Source organism: Camponotus floridanus, unplaced genomic scaffold (assembly GCF_003227725.1).
Source record: "Camponotus floridanus strain SB8 unplaced genomic scaffold, Cflo_v7.5 scaffold1, whole genome shotgun sequence".
NCBI lineage: Eukaryota > Metazoa > Arthropoda > Insecta > Hymenoptera > Formicidae > Camponotus > Camponotus floridanus.
Window position 1 is genome coordinate 2,125,113 of NW_020229214.1, and position 20,852 is coordinate 2,145,964.

The 20,852-nt window shown below is 34.4% G+C and overlaps 1 protein-coding gene and 1 non-coding gene across 8 annotated transcripts in view; both read right to left on the reverse strand.

Moving 5' to 3' along the window:
* Positions 1-9,367: 9,367 nt before the first annotated feature.
* Positions 9,368-9,451, reverse strand: Trnal-uaa. Its single transcript has one exon. It is a non-coding gene; the product is annotated as a tRNA-Leu (tRNA).
* Positions 9,452-13,933: 4,482 nt separating this feature from the next.
* Positions 13,934-20,852, reverse strand: part of LOC105250423 (transcription factor collier) — a 74,399-nt gene continuing 67,480 nt past the window's right edge. Inside the window, exons 8-14 of one of the 7 annotated variants that reach the window (XR_889116.3) lie at positions 20,552-20,684; positions 17,186-17,340; positions 16,964-17,090; positions 16,558-16,860; positions 16,076-16,336; positions 15,290-15,514; positions 13,934-14,508 (exon numbers count right to left, since the gene is read on the reverse strand). Coding sequence is in view for 4 of the 7 variants with exons in the window: in XM_025408127.1 (XP_025263912.1) it covers positions 14,396-14,508; positions 16,076-16,336; positions 16,558-16,884; positions 16,964-17,090; positions 17,186-17,340; positions 20,552-20,684 (1,116 nt within the window). In the remaining 3 variants the exon portion in view is untranslated. Of the gene's footprint in view, positions 14,523-15,289; positions 15,515-16,075; positions 16,351-16,557; positions 16,885-16,963; positions 17,091-17,185; positions 17,341-20,551; positions 20,685-20,852 lie in introns of those variants that run through there. The other 6 variants (XR_003122699.1, XR_003122700.1, XM_011256513.3 and 3 more) reach the window with 6 other exon arrangements.

A 20,852-nucleotide genomic window follows, 5' to 3' on the forward strand; every position in this document is an offset into this window, starting at 1 on the left:
ACTGTGGCGCCAGAACCGTGCATCGACATGTGACTGACCGCAAATCAATTTGCACGTTCCCAACCACTTCTCGCACCATGCTCGAAACACAGATCCCTCTCGCAAGATTGAAACCGATGATTTCGAAACGGAACTGCCACGTTACCTTGTCATCTCAATCGCGATGACGGGGATCGATAGAACGGCGCGTCACGAATTCGGGCTTTGTTCCTGGAATCGCGCGGCACGGTTGGAAAAGAAAAGGTGTCGATCCTATTGGAACGTTAATTAGCACCTTACACGGATCTTCCATGAAAATTACATCGAGTTCCGGGACACGTGAAACGAGAAATACGTCTTTTTCACTCGCTGTCGTATTAAGCCGGATGCGTTTATCATTTACGTAATTCAAATACGAGATTTTACTTAATAATTTGAGCAGGGAAGGGCTCACTTATTTTTATTATTTTAAGAGAAAAGTGTATTTAAGAGAAAAGTGTGAAAAAATATAATTAAATTAAAATCTAACAAAAAGACCCGCTCATAAAGTTCTATTTTCTAAATAATATTTTAATCTAAAGAGATTTATATGCACGTTTAAAGAATTGGCGATTCATGTGGAGAATGAAACGAGAGAAATTTTAGCCTTCAAAATTAAATTCGCAGTGATATATTAAAACGCAGGAGGTGACTTTTTATAAATATGTTGCAACATACATATGCTGCATCTCGCCTGTATATTTTCATCGTAAATTTTTATTTTTAATTATTTATATATCGTCTCTTAGCCAATTACCGATGTGTATCGTGTTGCATGATTAGTAAACACGGCAGCGGGGAGTGCGCGATCCAGTAATCGATTTTTTCGCCGATGATTGTGATTTACGAAAACGAGATTGGGACCGTAGGAGGTGGTCCATGTAGAGGAAGCGTGTATGGCCCTGGGGCTCCTGTATCCAAAGCAGCAGCAGCGTATCCGAGAGAAGCTGCGTCGAATCAGCAAAGACAGTAGCGATCGGTAGGAACCCTTGCAGAAAGAGGAATCGAGGAATCCGTTCGCCGAAAGATCTGCAATCGAGAGACTGTAAGAGCGAGAGGAAGATTCAGATGATTAACCTGTGGCGCCGTGTAAGATCGTAAAGCTCCCGGAGCCTGTTGGACTCGTCTGCAGCTCGCTTCACATAACGTTTTGCCCTCAGCCTTCGTCTCGAACTCATAATTGGCTTGCCGTTTCGAATGAGAGCTACTGCCGACGTGTATCATATTAGTAGCAGTAATTACAAATCACTGAACGAAGTGGAACCGACGAGATGGTCCCTGCGGTCGAACGACTTCGAGAGGATCGCATGCACGAAATATGTATATGTGTACATACTTCGCCTTCCGATGGTCATCGATCGACGAAACATGCAATTTAAAGTAATATCTTTCGGTTAGGTTGTTATTAGAAGAAATTATTGTACTTAAGATTACATTCTGGAGATTATTTAACATGCGTGTCTCTTATCGTTGACGGGTATAAATATGTATTTCATAAGTGTTTGTAAGCTGGGAAACTTTAAATAGCTTTTTGCATAATTATATAATATTCTAGTAAAGTATTTTAATCTTGGAAGTATTAATCAAATTGAAATATATATTATATCTATATTATATTTAACAATATGTTTAGACATAAAATGACTAATTGGATTATTATTTAATATATCAACCAACGTATAAAACTATACGTGCATACGTGCTACGTATAAAGCGTTTAATAGAGACACTCTTCTCAAACACACAGTGTGAGCATGCAATGACAGCGGTAATGGCTTTTGCTGTAATAAACCGCAGTGGTAAGATATGCACATTATTCAAGAAGGAAGAGGTATTGCCGGAGTAGGGAGGAAAAATGAATAATCGCATCTGTTTGCTAGTTCGATGCTGGGAATATCTGAAATTGGCCGCAACATATAGTAGACAAATCACTGTAGAAATCGAGAAAAATTTGTGTATCTTTAATAAAACAAAGAAGAAAAAAAGTAAGTCATTATGTTGCAATAATTAAATTTTATTAATTTACCAAAATTAATAGAAAAATTCTTTAACGTCAAATAAAATTATTTCTCTCGGAAATTGAAAATTTGATAAAGCCTAAAATATATACACGAATATATAATATGATTTACTAAATTATTAAATTTACGCAAATAGTTGATCAAAGTGAAAAAAATTTTGGTTTATTTTATTTCGAGAGAGAAAACGGATTTGTAAATTGTAAATAAATTCATTATTTTAAAACGGATGGACTAGAACAGCTTAAATTGAATAATTTGTAATATAGATATTTTGTTCAAATATACATGTAAAAATAAATTAAAATTTTAAATGAAAAACGAAAGAAAATTAATAAATTCTAATTTATAAATTTTAGCTAATGTATTTTATAAATAATGTATTAAAAAACTTTATCTTAATTTTTTATAATTTATCTATCTATTACATATTAAAAAACTTGTTTTAGCTGATGTAAAGATAAGCTATCAATTAATTAAATTATATGTAATATGATAAATAACATAAAAGTTTGATTAATTTTATTTTATTATAAACTACATTTTATTATAAATAAATTATTTTATATATTATTATAAGAATATTAATCTATTAATTTTGATTGGCAACTTGGCTTTAGTTAAAGTAAAATTACATTAAAACGACGTTCAATTATCGATCGTAAGGTCGCTTGAGTTATATAAGAGTAAAATTTTCACGCTTATCTGTCGGCAATAGTAATTAGCCAGCAAAGAAGAATTTCTTTCCTTCTTTGATCTTTATTAGAAATGGAAGAAGCTAAATGTAGCCAGAATAAATGTGGCTAGAAGCGATGAAAGATAAGTCCAATATGGCCCGAAGAATTACATAAGCTAAGCAAAGTAAGTGCCTAATACTAGCAAGAATACCTAGTAAAAAGTATAAGATATCTTCGAAAGTATATTTTTGAAAGTATTTTATATTTTCTTTTCACGCAATGGCGTGTAATTGAGAATGCTACCGGTGCTTTCGATTAAAACGATAAAACGCTCTGTGATCGGAGCATGCGATTGAGTCACGCTTCTCAAATCTCGGTTTCTCGCTAGCTTAGCCAGCAAATAGGATTATTAGAGCTATTAAAATCCTTAGACTTTCTTGATATCTTAATAGAGGTACACCGAAAAAATTGTATTCTTAACTTAAGAATATGCCACTTATCTTTAAAATATATACCATTAAAAGAGGCGCCAAGAGGATCCTCTTAAGTTAAGAGGAAAATCTTCTAAAAAGATATTCTTAATACACAGAAAAAAATATTTCTTTGGATTTAATAAATTTTGTTGAAGTAAAATAAATTTAATTATTGGTCTAAAAGTTTTTTTCCACCTAATTTCAAATAATCTGTTTAATATTCTGAATCCCAATAAGGAATCCAGATTATTAAATAAATTATTTTAAATTCAGTTTGAAATTAAACTGATAAACAGTAATGTCGATATGCGCCTGTTTTTTGGAAGGATAATTTTTTTAAATATTACTTTCAATTTTATTATTATTAAATTTTTTGCTTTTATAATTCCTACAAATTTATATTTATATCTACAAAATATATTTCAACGGTTTAATCATTTGTAATAATGTTTTCATTAATGCGTAATGAAATTATAAGTTGCAGAGTTAAATATATTATCGAAGACATGTATATATTTTAAGAAAAATAGTTACATACTGTATTCTTAATATCTTTGGAGACAAATTTACCTCGAGAGGAACTGTTTACTTATGTATATTTTTTGGTTTCTTGCTTTTTAATTTTGTACGCTTCATAAATGGGGGAGACATAAACTCGGTTGATTATAATAATAAGATATTTATAATTGTTTAGGAGTGTGGTTTTCAATTAACACTCGTTGTAGGCAGTTACAACTGGTACCTTCGGCAGCACACAAATTCCTTACCGGTTCGGTGAGGCATAATTTGTCCCGCGTCATAAATTACCCCCATGACTCTCGGCCGTCTTGTAATACACGCGTATGTGAGATCCTGCCTTATAAGGGCGGCCCATATTTTTTTATTTCCGCGTCTTAAAACTTTATCACTGCCCAATGACGCCACCGTTTTATATCGCGATATGCATAAACATTTTTGTCTTCTTAATCTTGATATTTATATATAACTGTCAAAATTTCAAACACAAAAATATAAATATTCGCTTGAAATTAAATGCATGATGAATGCGGTAGAAAATAAGGCTTCTTTTCAATTAGCATTATACAAAAAAAACACTGTAATTAAATAAAAGTTAGAAAATAAAATATTAGAAACATCAAGAAAAATTTGGGGGCAATGTTGGAGTTGAAGTTTAAATTTAGAATTTACATGCGCTCGAGATCCCGAAGCTTTGCATTCTCCCGAAAGAAAAACAGCAACGATGTCACATATGTCTTCGCGCGTTCCGCCGAATCTTAGGGTCCAATTATTTCGCTTGTTTTCTCGAAACCCACATGACTCTTGCATTCCCTGCAAAGAGAAACACGACCTACAGTGTTGTGTTCGCTCGGCGATTGCAATGATAAAATCTTGCCACAATGCAATGGTTCTTCCTTTTCGCGAGACATTGTTGCGACAAGTTACTGTTACATTTCACTTACAATCCACTATAGTATATTACATAATGTTTACGGGCAACGATATGCATACGTTTAGGTGTCAACATGAAAAAATATAAAATTACAATAATTGCAACTGATAATGAATACAATATTTGAAATAACAATCAAATATCTCAATGAATATTTCGATCAGGATCGTTCGCAGCGCGAACGGTTTCTCGGATCGTGATGGAACGGAACGATTTGTTTCTTAACGACCGTGACAAATGCGCTCTATTTGCATCAATGAGTTTTACAACAGCAGGAAAAGAGGAAGAGGAGGGGTTGATTTAACGCTTCGCGTCAAGCCCGCGGCGACGCGTGATTTTTCGTATCGCCAACCGTATTTATGAGACGATAACGCACCGATTGTAATATTAATAAGCATGAGTGTACGGTACATCGGGACGAATCAAAGCCACGATCTTGTCTTAAATCTCGATGTATCAATATGTTCCAATTCAACCTGCGACGTCACCTTCCCACGCGCGTACACAATATCTCGTAGACACACGTCGTACATGCATATTTTATCACTTCGGTATTATTTTATAGCAGAGTCACATCCTCGTGATACCTACGCCAACAGAAGCGTGCAAAATCATTTGAATATGCGATGTTTCATTATAATTTAATTTCAAATTTTCCGACGCAGGTATGCGATTTAAATGATGCAGAATTTTCGTTGAAAATGATACAGAATTACGTGTAAAGGGAGATGAGTGAGACTTTACCGATAATGAGCTTCAGTTTATGTGTTTTTACATGTACATGCACATATACATGCGCACACTTGTCACACGGGTTTCTCCATTAGACGAGTCTTTGAGGAACGACTCGGTGGTAGACACAGCGGACGGAGTGTCAAACGCAAACGAAAGTGGCGTCGTACCACTTCGAAGGTGGTCGTTACCAAATTCGGTATAACGAGGTCCATCTTGTAGGAGATGGAACGCAGTATCATAAATGTTTCGTGTAACATTATTTCAAGCTATTGTATTTTACATAAAATTGCGTGATTGCAATATAAAAAAATATATTTTTTATTTTATATTAAAATAAAAAAAAACATATATTTGTCTTTATAAAAAATAATTATTATTTAATAATAATAATTATTTATTAATAATAATTATTAATTTAATAATAATTATTTATTAATAATAATTATTCGATATGTTCGTGATCATAAACTCGAGCTCGTTGATTAATATTGTCATGCATGTCGCGTATATGAATTATTGCGAAATGCTTATCAACACGCAGTAATCTTTTTGTAAATATTCTATTGCGTGATATTCATTGATTAGAATCCATAAGTCATACGTACGCGGCACGTCGGTGTATATTGATTTTACTAAGTAACACCTTTTATCGAAGGAATGTTTTATGCTATAATGCTGGTAACATCGTTGAAACATTTCTCACTTGAATGCACGCACGCTGGACGCACATCATGAATTTACAGCAAGTTATAGGAAGTATATATGGAATTTTAAATCGATGCTTCTCCCGCAATAGGAAGCCATGGAGGATGTATTATAAATTCCATTGCGGATTTTATCATGGTTGCAATAGCGGCAATCTCAATTTTAATCGGCGAAAGCAACACAATTTCGGATTACGTCGTAAAGCGGCTTACGAGCCATTTGAGACCTGCCGTCAGGAAGATGGTCGATTAATGTGGGAGTTTGCCCTTCGAGATGGAGTCATGCTGGCGCTAATTTACCGTTGTGTTTGAATGTACTATTAGACGCGTGCGTGAGGTACTCGGAATCCACGTCGACCCACACCTCGACGACGCACGTGAAACGTGTGTACGGACACTTGAACCTCGAACCCTGAACCTCTTTATGTCGTATTATACCTACCTACGCGGAATCTATACCGCGCTCGTTAAGTCCGTCATTACCTGTTATTCGCGCGCTAGAAGAGGTTTCTCCGTATTGTAAGTTATTATTGGAATGCCGTCGTATTCATATACTATTTTTATTCCGGCTCACGTAATTTAGTCACGGAAACAAACTGCGTAATACGCGTATTTGAATTCGTATAAATGTACGACATTTATTACGTTGATGATACATTGATAATGTAGTTATTTACAAAGAGATGTAATTTGACAAAATAGATTGCTGGAAGAAATAAGAATATTACATAAGATAATGTGAAAAATTATTATTTTTTAATTGAATAATATAAAATATAAAATAACATAAAATTGATCAGGTTTTTAAATTGTAAAAATAGGATATTAATATTTTTTGCAAAAGGGACAATTATCGCGTTCACAATTTATTTAGAAAAATTATATCCCCTTTTTTTTCATCGGCGACAATTTCCTATCAAAGATTGCAAATTTCTTCATGATCGAGTTGACACGTAGAACAGGATCCTGGATTTTAAAATGATTTCTTTATTTCACATCAAGAGAGCTGTCGATTCTTCCAATCATTTCATCTCATTTCTGTCCGAGCAGAAAAATACGATGGCTTCCACATCCATAAAATTTAGAAGGCGCGCTTTCGGGAGATTCTAAAATTCAGAGAAGAGCGAGAATAATCGATTTCTGATTCAAGGTAGTCGAAGAGGTCACGCGTAAGTGGTTCGACATAATTATACCATATCCCTCTGATCTCTAGCCCATCGTTCCATCGCAATCGCGCAGGTGAACGGAGGGCTCACTTATGGGAAACAATGTGTGCGGTCTCACACACGCGTATCTACGTATGCTCTCTTTCTTTCTCTTTCTTGTCAAAACGGATGCTTTGTTTCGGATTAAGGTGCCGATCGTATCCGTGTTACCTTACCCTGGGATACGTATAATCACTCTGTAACATAAAACCAAATTAATGCGATCCGAGCTCGCTGCTGGTGAGCTTGGATACATTTTTACGTAAAGTTTCGCGGACCAGTTTTCCTCGTTAATATCTCGCGATTTCTCGTCATATTTCCTGGAAACGCACGCAGATCGTTGATGCGAATACTCGCGATCATTCATACGATGATTTTATGACTGCGCGGCCGATGCCTTGCACGATAATATTATACCGGAATTTCATCGTTTTCTAATGTAAGCGTGCTGTTTCTTTACGGCCGATGCTCGTCGCCGTATTCGTTTCGTCGTGTCGCGTCTCGGTTGACACGCGAGGCCGCTCGAAAGAGATGCGGAAACTTCGAAGGCGGTTTTACGACCGCTTCACGTTGTTTCGTTTAATGATCTTTCAAAATTTGATCGCCGAATAATGTAGAAATGTTAAAGCTTTAGTCGATTGCCACCGCATCGATATAAGATTCTTAACGAGATGCAAGATTTACAGAGAAAATATATTCCCGAGCAATATAAGCAATGTCTCTATAAAATTCATTGTTGAAATAATTTTCTGATAATAAATAATTAAATTAATGATTCAATTTGTTTAAAGTAGTTAATAATAATGAAAAAAATTAAATATAAAAGACGCTCATAATCATAATTAAATGATTGATGAGCTTTGTTGTAATTAAGCATTTAATTATTTTAATTTTGCATTAAATTTATAATACAAATTTTAAATGTTTAAAAAATATATAGGATGTAAGAAAATATTAAATATATAATGCATATGGGACTATTTTGCTGAAAACAAAATGTCTTAATTAATTCCATTTAACATTCCAGAAAATTATAAAAAAATTATCTCTGTAATATGGATAGTATTTTTTTAAGATTAATTGGTCATAATTAGTAGATCAAAAACATGGCGACAATTTGTTAGCAGATGTAATTCATACTGAAAATAGAATTGTTTAAAATTTTTTTCTGAATATTAATAATGCTTTTATATGTATCGATTTTTTTTATTATTATTTCTTAGGTCATTTTTAAAGCTTAAATTAATTTATATATGTTTTGTAAAAGGAAAAAATTGACGAAATAAAATGTCGAAACTGTTGTGAGAATAAAATAATTTGTAAATTTTTTTATGTTTATAATATATATCAAAGCTTATATATTTATTAATTAAATATTTTTTGTTTAAAGGGAGAAAAATAATCAATAAAAATTTAATAATTTTGATATAATCAATATAAATTTAATTAGAAATAGAGACAACTGACATCTAGTACTGCGAGAATTAACTGTCTACTTAGACTGAGGAAACTTGTGAGTTCATCTGAAGAGAATATCTGAAATATATCTAAAGGTAACAAGCTAAAATAAGCATGCAGATATCTATATTGCCGATATGTAACAGTTTCTATTGATACTGTACTTCTAAGATAGATGGTACTTTATGTTATTTTTATTATTTAATTCTTTTTATTATTATGTAATTGTTTTTATTTATTACTTATAATTACTTATTACTTATATAATTATAAGATATATTACGGATATTTTTAAATTGTAAAATAACTCTGTACAATATATGAAGCAAAAGACGATAAAAATATAATGAAAATATTTTTAGATTAATACATTTTAAGAAAATGCTTAAAATTGATAACATTATCTCGTATCATTAATGTGTTATATGTGACTCTAATTTCCTAAAAATATATTAACGAATGAGAAAATATAAAATTGTAAATACAAGAAAAAATACCGAATATTTGTAAATCTCAAATAGGAATTATTTTAATGACTTAATTAATTATATTTTATGACTTTATTATAATATTTCGCAAAATTTAATAATAGTTTTATTCATTTCCAAATACTTTATAAAAAAAAATTTTGCCAGGTGTGGGGTTCGAACCCACGCTCCCAGATGGGAACCAGAACTTAAGTCTGGCGCCTTAGACCGCTCGGCCAACCTAGCTCGATGTGTTAGTTAACCTTCCACGATGTATTATAATGATGTGTAATATATATATTGTATGTATATATTAAGTATGATATGAAATTAGTTATGATAACAATTTTTTAATAATATAACGTAATCATATAGTTAAAAAATTATTACGTTTTTTAAAATTTTTAAATAGACATATAGGGTATAATTATTTTATAATGCATTTAGAAATAGATAAAATTGTACTTTGCCATAAAACATAATTTAAAATTATTTTAAAATATTATTTTTTTACTAATTAAATTATTAATATATAATTTGGAATTTTCAAATAATCAATATATTTTGTATTCTCGCTTTTACGTATATTTTAATTATTTTATTTTATATTTATTTTAATTATCACTTATTATTACATTATTAATATATTATATGTAAATATTATTTATATATATAATATTGTATGTGAATATTATTAATATATATGTATATAATTTTAATATAAATATTACGAGAGAGGGAGAAGAGAAAGATTTAATAACAATTTCAATAATAATTTAAATAAATTTTATTAAATTAAATGTATGAAAAGCTTTTTAAGATTTGTCAACAATATCTCTTTTATTTTTCAAATCTTTAGTTTTTATCTACAATATATTTTATTATCTTTAACAGATTTTATTTTTGATTGATCGTTATCATTTTTAATACTAGTTTTATATTTAAATAGCATTTCAATTTTTTGAAAAACACTAAAACATTAAAAAATATCAATTCTTTTGAAAGAATCTTGAAATAATCCAAAAGAAACGGATAACCTTCGTATAGCAAAAAAAAAGTTAATTATGAACAAATTTATTTAATTTTTCTACTATTGAATGTGTAATATTGTCAAGCTATATATACTGTACGAATTGACAACTCACGAAGTAAGTACGGTGAGAATATATTTTACATTTTTCTTTCTTTAACTTTTTCTTTAACATTTTTTAATTTTATTTCTTTTTACATAAACATTTGAAAATTTGCATGATTTGACAGCTGCAAATAATACGAATGAAGCAAATCGCAGCGCATAAGTCAATAAGCATCACGAAAAAGAGACAACAATACACTTTTAGATTATCGATGTAATATGCCTTTTTTTATAGAGGGAAGATTATTTCTCATATATTTTTGCACTTTTTTTACTTGTTTGGATATGTTCGCTGATTATATTTTTTACAAAATCGAATGCATAAATCATTTATTAGGCTGTGCTTGAAGAAGCATACAAAATGCACTTCGCATATCGTTCGTTGACGAGATTACTATTCTGACAAGGTCAGAGAAATTCGATACTATTGAATGAAGATTATCGGTAATATAAGCAGATGGTAATATTCTTTCACATCACATCGGAAGTACAATGGACTTGCGACGTCGTAGGATCCAGAAAGCAAACAGAATATGAATGGAGCCGACTCGTTGCACGAGTAGATCTTATCGCGATTAACTGTCAGGGGTGGATCACAGGATTGCTCTTATCCCAGCTCGCCTGAGTGTTCATCCCCTTTGACACGCAACCTGAGCTCAGCCTCGATAACATAATGATGATAACGACAATGCATGGCGATGCTGTGATAAACCATAGACAGCCTCTGATGATAAGTGCAAAAGATAAGAGTTTCCAGAAAAATTTATAATTTCTTATGGATTTTTTAATAGATTAATTATTTATAAATTTTTCAAAAATTAAGATAAAGTAAATATTTAACTTCCATATAACATATGTAATATTGTATATTCATAAAAACTAGAGAGAAGAGAGAAAAAATAAAGAGAAGAGAGAAAAACTAAAAAGTAATATAGATTTCTTTCTTGATTTTTTAACAGTTGCACATTTTGTATTCTTTTCATAGATTCCAATTAGATTGCGGTAGATTGCATAGGGTTTTATATCAAATGAGAGCACGTGTCAAAAAATTAAGCTGACAGATCGCAATGTTAAAGCGCCTATATGTGCGTGTATAAGCTAGGGACTACAAAGGAATTAAAATATAAAATTGCACAAAATTTGCAAACTTATCTTTTATTAAATTAATATATTTTACTAAATTAATTCACAATTAGTTATATAACAAGAATTATATAATTGAGTGGAATTTTATTTTCTTCTTTTTTAATTTTAAACAATAGAGAAACTCTTAATTTACCTTTAATTCGCACGAAATACGTATTTTTTAAATAAATTATACGTATACCAGAGAGAGAGAGAGAGAGAGAGAGAGAGAGAGAGAGAAAATTAGGGCGTTATTGTAACAGCGTGTTGACCGTGCGCAAGTGAAAATCGATACTCTTCTATGGGAAGCCAAAGAAACCAGTATTTGAAGAAAAACGATTTTGTATTGTACCCACGTTGTAACGTTTGCAATGTGGCACGCGTCACCCCTGCCACGTGCCGGCCAATCTAAATCTAATAACACAAACAGCCCCACAATAACGTGCATCATATACGCCATCGTTTGGCAGCAGGAGGTAATGGGACACCATGTGAACTAATCGCTTGAGAGTGGTCCTCCAGATCCTGTTTCGCTATTTGTTGATTCCGGCTTGCTTTCTTCTAGGGTAAATAGGCCCAACTGAGTTTGACGATTAACATATTATGCAAAATACTTTCTGTTCTTCCTCTTGTAAATTCGTATAATATATCTTATAATACTGAAAATAATTCTTCTCCGATAGATATGTATTAGAAATATTATTTTCTGCATATGAGAAAATTATAATGTTTTATATAATAAATAAATTCTCTTCGCGTTATTGTTTACTATTCTTTTGATTTAAATAAATAAACAATTAATATAATTTCTTTTATTATATATATATTTGAAATTTTTTTATAATGTTTGAAAATATATGTATATCATAATTTTTTAATAGAAAAAATTAATTATACATAAATATTTCCTAATTTAAAACAATACTGATAATTGTAATTTGAAAGCAATTACGATTTAATACTTGTCATATCATAATTGCGTACAATTGATTATTATTAAAGACAAGGATAATGTGAGCAAAGGATGGCATATAGAATAGAAAATCTTTTCTATCATCAAGATCTTTAGTTCTCAAAAAGTAAGTTTAATTTATTTCAATATACACCGAGAGAGACGAGTGTCTCCATACGCGCGAGTGTGCGTGTTGTGTTTTTGCGTGCGTATAAGAACAACGCGTCTCGTAAAAGATGACGTGACGTGACGATTGAACTAAGGTTACAATCAATATACATGTATATAATCAACATCACAAGATCACAGAGCGTGCGGGCTCCGAGACGAAGAATGCACTCTTCTCAAGAGAAAAGCGCATACCAAGTCGATATGCAAAAAGGAACTTTTTATAATAATAATAATAATAATAATTTTTAACATTTCCGCAAACGATATGAACTATGCTCGTGAACTGCTGTAAAACTTTTGGGACTAACTGGGGGATTTCAATCTGATATATGTTTCGTATACTTTCGTAAGTTGTATGAGATTTTTTTTTGTTTCGGACTGGCTCTTATCAAACGATCAAAATCAACTATGTATATACGTTTTATACAGGTCGCGTTCGATCCAATTTTTTAACGTTTTCGTCAGCCTAATTTGGATCCGATCTCAGATGCCAGTCATTTATCTAGCTTTTGCTTTAAAGCGAAAAATATGGAACGGATTACAACAAATTTAATTGTGTTCGTCTGCGAAATGGATACGGAGACGCCAATTCGTGCGATCGGATACGTTAAAAAATTGGATGGCGCTGATACAATAATACGGATGCGCTACATACGCTCTCTACGTTTATTTACATCTATGTATAATAATTTTCACTCTAGAGAATGACGTTAATGTCATTTCGTTGAATTCCTGGAAATAGTTTTCTTTTTGTACACGTGCAACAATATTTACAGATATTTTACAAATTATAAGTTACATGTTACATTAACTAGGCGATATTGATTAATTATTAATCGTAGGGGTAGGAAGTTAAAATTTTGAAGTCGAAAATGCTCTCTAAAACTATGGTATCTGTTATTCATTGATAAGCGATATGTCCGTCGAGCGGTGTCAGTTTCTTTCGATCATCAGAATTGCTAGTTCGAATGATATAAAACATTTGATACCATCTTAACTTTTTCACTCGATTCATACGAATGGCTCTCAAATTTATAATTCATTTAATCTTTGTAAACATTTTGTAAAATGCAAAATAAAAATATTTTATAATATAGATAATTATCAAAAACATTGCTCGTCAATAATATTAAATATAGGCAATTATTCTATAGTAATGATATAATCGATGAAGAATATTAATCATTGATGTTTTTCAAACAACTTTTATAGTAATAGATAATTCATGAATCGCTGCAACAGCAATAGAATTAAAATTACATTATAAGTACTTTCAAATTCATTTTATTTGTAACTATTTACCATTAATTATAAATTGCTAGAATATTGTTATAAAAAACAAAAAAAATATTCTTTTTTAAGAATTATTGGAGCCATCGTATGATCGAGCTATTATGTTTAAAAAGACACCTTCTCGTTGTTCGATATGTATTGTTTCTTAATTAGTGCGATCATTAGTGATCGATGCAAGATAGTTGTTACAGATTTTTGCACTGATTTTCACAATTTCTTACGAACTCGTTGATCTCAACTCCGACGAAAATGATGATGGAAACGCATATGCGACTATCCTTCTCTTTTTATCACAAAAAAAGTATAAAAGAGAATAAAGTCGCACATAAGTATATGATTACAATTCGCGAAGGCAATGTACGAGCGTCAATACGAAAAAATTACGCAGATAGTTTACAATTATCTGAATAATTATCTAGACGCGATGGCACGTATTAATTCATTAGCTCGTATGCAATGTCTCCGCGAAGATTGGTGTTCATGACATTTTCGTCGGAGCTTACATCTCGTAACACTATTTGCCGTTTGACGAAAGCAATGGACTGGCAGCGGTTGAATATCCCTGGTTGCATGTGGGCAACATAAACGGGTTCATGTTGAAAGGTGATCCAACCACTTCTCCTAGTCCTGCAACATACCCACTGTCAGTTATACATTAGTAATGCATTATTGCTTAAGTGCTATAGCACAACCAATAATAAAATAAGCAGTGAAAAGCACATAATAATTTTAAATTTACGATGATAAAATTGTTCGAATAAAGTTGTGAAGAGAATGTCCATGAATCGATAGCAAAATATTCATGCGAAGAATAATTGCTTATTTTATAGAGAAATTGATGTGAGAATTGAGAGATAATTGAAAAGTTGACGCTCGTTCTTTTTTTTCGGGATTATTGTTTGTGCATAAATGATTGTTTTTTATATTTTCTGCTTTTTATTGAAAACTTTTTATTCTTAAGCTAAGTAATAGTTTGTAATATATTTATATATTACAAACAACGACAGAGATTCATGGAATTCTCGACAAGTAGATAGCAGATAGAGAATATATAAAAAATGTGTATAGAATTGCTCTGCAAATATAAATTGGGAAATTGAACATCGTAATGATTATAGCCATTTAGTAAATGTTTTGTGCATATGTATATGTATTATTACAATTTTATTCCAACAAAAATAATTTTTCTCGTTATAAAACACATTCGTTTATTTAAAATAATTTTGTCAAAAAAATATATAAATAAAAATTAATTAAAAAATATTTTTTATTAATTATAAAAAGCTTTATAGCACAATAACGTGAAACAAGAGAGAAAGCTGACGTTTAATTCTAACGAAAATAATCGCCAATGTTTCTTGCAACTAAATCAATATAACATTATCGCGTCGTAAATGAGCTTACATACATTCTCAAATGTCGTCTCTCAAAATTCTTTAATCGCAGTGCATAAGGTGATGGTTGTGATGATGGTGGTGTTGGTGGTGATGGTGGACGGTTAGCGGTTACTGGGCGGCTGTGGCGAGGTGGTGCGGTGTGGACCAGTGCGGTGGGACTGAGGTGGTCGGTGGTCGTACTACGGGGGCGAACGCACTCCCGTCCCCGGTATAGAATAGGCTGTATTGTTCGTGCGCTAAAATGAAATTTCCACATAAGGGAAAATCATAAGTGCATGCATTGAAAAGTAACGCTAAAATAGAAGAAGAGCATGCGTGCTGGATACGTGGATGTGGCGTTAGGTTCTCTTTGAATTGTGCCGACGATATCGATGCTAACAAAGGATCTTTTTATTTTTAATCTGTTTAGATTAATATTATTAATTTTAGATTAATATTATTAATATTATTAACACGATTGTTATTTATCCATAAGAAAAAAAATGTAAGATTGGGCAAAATTAAAAAAAACCTAAAAATAAAAAATGATTATTATTTAGCATACATTATACAAGAATATATTTAATTGATCTTATAAAGCTGAGTTATTACACATTTATAGCAGTTTTTTCACTGCAATGCAGTTATTTGTGCTGTTGTCATCTGAATCTTACAATACGTGAATTGCATTTAAGAGGAAAAATGACTTTATAAAACCGGGATTTTATCCCGACACAACTCAAATTCCGTAGATATCTTCGCAATTCCGCATAAAGACAAGATTGTCCGCATGAAAAGTGAAGGAGTAAGATACTTACGCGATGGGTAGAGAGTCGGGCTGCCGGTGTACGGATTGGCGACAGAATAACTTCCATTGGTACTGTGACTGTGTGGTGTGCTGGCTGAACTACCGCAATAACCACCGCCAGTTACGACACCACGTGGACTGGCACTGCTGCTTTGTCTGTAGGCGTCGGTACTACTACCGACATTGGCTCCGACGCTGCCACCGCTGCCGGCGCCGCCGCCGCCACCACCTCCTCCATCGGCAGCAGCTCCTGTCGTCACGGAACTACCGTCTAGAAATAGAAACCTGCCCGTCAGACGAACTCGTCAGTATTTGATCACTTAGGTCGTGACTGGTTGCCTAGCAAATTTAATTGCCTCGTCTTGATTGATGCAAGTCTTTATCAAAAAGATTCCAAAATATCATTAAATTTTACAATAAATATTTATCTATACGTGCAAAGGAATGGTACGAGCGTTTGTAAAGAACATTTCGAAGGAAGGGTATACATACCGTCTGTCCATTTCGCCGCGCTACCGTTCTCCTGCACCGTCACCGCGAGCTGCCCTGTATACGAGTTGAAGACCGTTGCTGAACTGGATGTAGGAGGCGCGGGAGCATGTACCGAACCGGGACTTCTGGGTGCCCCCGTGATCCCCATATTTCCGCCCTTGGGCATACTATAAATGGCTTCTGCTAGATCCGCCGCCCGTTTTAGTACTATCTCCTTGGGAAGTTTCTCGGGGTCACCCGGATGCCGCGGAACGAGTTTCTGTAACCTTTGGAAGCCGTAGTCGATCGTAGGTTCGTTTACCGCTGGAAAGAAATCGGCAAACATGGCTTTTATTGCGTAATCGGATGCAATCGTTAATTTTTTCGCGATAACGTAATAATGCGTACAGACTTTCTTTATACTTACAAACATAAACGAATCTACCGGGTGCCCCTTTACAAAATTGCTTGCTTTTGTAATGTAACGTGACGTCAACGACGCCGGGTATCTGCCGTGCCGGGGCCTGCACTTTGATCGCATGTGCGGTGATAAACTGTAATAAAAAGATGAATATTTTTATGTTTGCTTGTCGTGAAATTCATTAATTATAAATTAGAGATTTCTAGTAATACTGTGAATTACACTGACCTCGCTCCAGACTAGCATCGACCCGAAAACTACTTGCAATCCATCGAAGAAGTTTTCGCCGATGATTATGACGGTAGACCCACCCGACGTCCACCCTTCGTTAGGCGATATCGCTTTTATGCACGGCGTTTGAAGAGGTATTGGCGGATATAAACCTAATTTTGTAACGCAAAAATAATATTGACTTAGCATATAATTATATTTATATAATTAAGTGCACGGGAATGTTGAAATCTATTGTCGGTATGAAAGATGAATCTCACATTTAGAGTTAAAGTTTTCATCAATTTTCTAATTATAAATAAGAAGTAAAAATAATAAAAAAAGTTAGACGTTAGAAATTAGATGAAATTAGTCAAAAGTGACATCATGATTTTTCTCTTAAAATTGCTTGCGATTGACAAGAGGATATGGAAAATTATCGGAATATTCTGTTTATTCGGTTGAGGCCGAGTGGCAGATATATTTTCCAGCGTGGCAGGCAAGTTTTCGAGGTCGTGGAGCTTGTGAATGTGAGAAAGAGACGGAAAATGAAAGAGAAACTATGAAGGAAAGCGGTAGAAAGAGGATGAGATGGTGAGAGAAAGAGAGAATGCGAGGAAGAGACGAGGGTTGGAGTGCTCGGAGAAGGGTTGTAACAAGAAGGAAGGGGAGGGGGCGATCGGGCCGCCGGTGTCTCTGCTTGGAATTTATAACCCAATGATATCATTTTGTACCCCGGCGAAGCCAAGCCACCCCCGGCACCGACCCTGGGCGAAGCGGAGCCACGGCAGAGTGGCTGACATCATGGTATATTGCTCCCAGTGATGCTCAAACACTTTCCACTTCGAGTGCTTATGTGCCGTCACGCCGATAAATCTCAGCGGCTTAAAAGATTCCGACGTTGTCTGTAGCTGGGTGTGTTTAAAGAATATTCTCTAGACATTGTCGGCACACAAAATAATATTTTTTTAAATTAATGTGAGGATTGTTTGTTATTCTAATTATTTTCGTTCTAATGACAAAAATAATCGTCTCGTTAATAATATATCAAATTGATAAATTACTTCGAGCATAAATTATATAAAAGATAAATAATTTATAATACAATTGTATATTATGTGTATGTGATATATTTTTGTTCATCAGAGAAAATTATGCTATACAACGCTCTAAGAAAACAAAGAAAAATTAAATCAACAAGTAACAATCGCAAAGGAAGCACGAAAGAGTTGCAAAAGTGTGGTCTCTATGCAAATGGGAATTTTCCTCAATGGGACATTGGTATTTATTGCGTTCAATGTACGAGAAAGTCGTTAAAGAGAGTCGGCCGTGTTGGCAACCACCCTGGTAGAGAATTGTCGAGCGTCGTGGCATGGGTCGCTGCGGTGGGAGAGAGGGAAAGAAGAGGCGGAGGGTTGAAAAGAGGGATTCAGTAGAGGAGACCAAGGAACAAGCGTACCAACCCGGAATAAATAAAATCCCCCGCGCTATTGAATGGTAAGGGGTGTTACTCCCAACCCTCCCAGGCCCCTCTTTTGCCACCGAACTATCGTCGAAGTCGAAGAGCCGTTGTACTCCGACACGTTCGGCCCGATTCTCTTTGATCACTGCGAGATCGCGCGATAACTTCGTTCGCTGTGGTAAAGACTCGAGAAATTTACCAGAAAAACCGGATTTTATCCCGGCACAAGCAAGCGTTACTACAATGATGCTCACGCGATGATATTTCCTATTATTAGATTAGAGCATCTCCCTCTTTCATATCGTTTCATAAAATTTTAGCGATTAAAGTTTCGAGCGATTAAAGCATTTCATTTTAATGCATTATAAATAAGAATATTAAATATTCTTTCTGTTTTACGAATCAGGTTTAAAGTTTATCTTTATAATCTTCTCGCGCATCGTAAATCAAATCTGAAAAAAGAGGCAAATTCCGAAGCATAAAATAAGAAGTTGCAGCAGTACTTTGTCAAATAAAGAACGTGTTATAAAACGGCGCATCGAAGAAGATGGGTCGTAAACAAGCGTTTCAGATTTCATGGACAATCAAGATTTGATTTGTACAGCAACCAGGAGAATTCGTTCACAGTGACAGCAAAATCCACGAGATACCGGCATTCTTCCCCTTTCTCTCGCGTCTGCTACCTCATTGGTATGCTCGTTTCGGCGTTTGGGGTGGGACATCTCGCGGAAGAGGGGGCGGGGGAGGGGAAATGGGGGGGAGGATTTGGAAAGAGTGGATGTGTTGGTACCTTCATTGGCGTCGCAGGGTGGATGGCATGAGATAGCTTAAACTTAGCATTCACAAACCAACGCGCCGCGGCAACCACGGCGAGAAGAAGAGCCTGAGAAGACGGAGGGAGAAACAGTACTAGAGAGAAAGAGAGAGAGGGGGGGTGAAGAGACCGAGATGAGAGAAGCGGTCCAATTCCGCTCTCTTTCTTTTCGTGTCTTTGCGCTCCGCGGCAGCCAACCAGGCAAAAAGAAGAAATCCGGCGCGGCGGCGGATGGAGAAGAGAACCCGCGGCGAGAAGAAGGGAAGAACACAGGCACACCGGGCGAAATTCGAGCGAGCAGAGTGGAAGGGAAAATAAAGCCGAGGAACAAGGAGCGCGGAACGGAGCGTGGATCCTTCGTTTTCTCGCATCCCATTGATTTACATCTTGTCTTGGCATAGGAAGAAAAGACGGAGGAAGAAGTGGAAGCCTGTGCGAGAGGAGCGAGCAGCCGAGGGGGGGTGGCCGCGCGATATCAGCCGTTTGTATGCGCGGCCGACGCCAAACTTTGCTGAATTGCCCTATGACTCCATATATCCCATTCTACCGGCGCGCCCTCCTGCACCCTCTTACGATTCCGTTCCGCCGCAGCTCCCGAGTCGTTATACCGATCTCGAAGAAGACTGACCCCACCCCCTCGCCGGAGGGCGCGCTGCATGAGGGAAACAACACGCCGCGAGCATTCGAATTGCGATGCCTGGAACGCGAATCGCTCGGAAAGTCGATTTTGATTGGCAAACGGCTGAGTGCTCGCGCGCGTGAATCATATTAGCCGTGAAAAATCGATGCCTTGAATAAATGAGGGCGTTTAATGCACATTGGGCTTTTTAATTATCGCCCCCATTAATTAATTATTATACTTTCTGCGAGTGCTTTGTTAGCACGGCGAAGGCTGGTTGCATTTATCGGAGTGGAGCAGTTAACTGCAAAATTAAATAACGAAAAACTGCACGATGGGCCAATTGTGTTTACGGGCGAATCGAATTTATCGTGTAAATTCTCGTGCAGGTATGCGATTAAATATGCAGACGTTATCGATGTCCTGTTCCGCATATATTATCTCTTTAACGATATTAATTAATTGATAGTATTTATCGATTATACTTACTATTATATTCGCCAGGATCACTGGGATCCAAACGCTTCGCTCTGCGTCCATGCTTGCTGTTATTGTGAACAAACATGTTGTCGGAGACCGCTAGTAATGGACCCTCTACTCCCACTTGTGTAGAAATGACCACCTGTTAAACGAAATAGAAATTTGCAGATAAAACAATAAAATTAATATAGAAATATTTGAAAATGGAATAGTATATAATATATTAATAAATCATTCCATTTAAATACTATCAAAGTTTAACATTGTATATACTTGTGTAAATATTTTTATAAAAATTATTAACTGAACG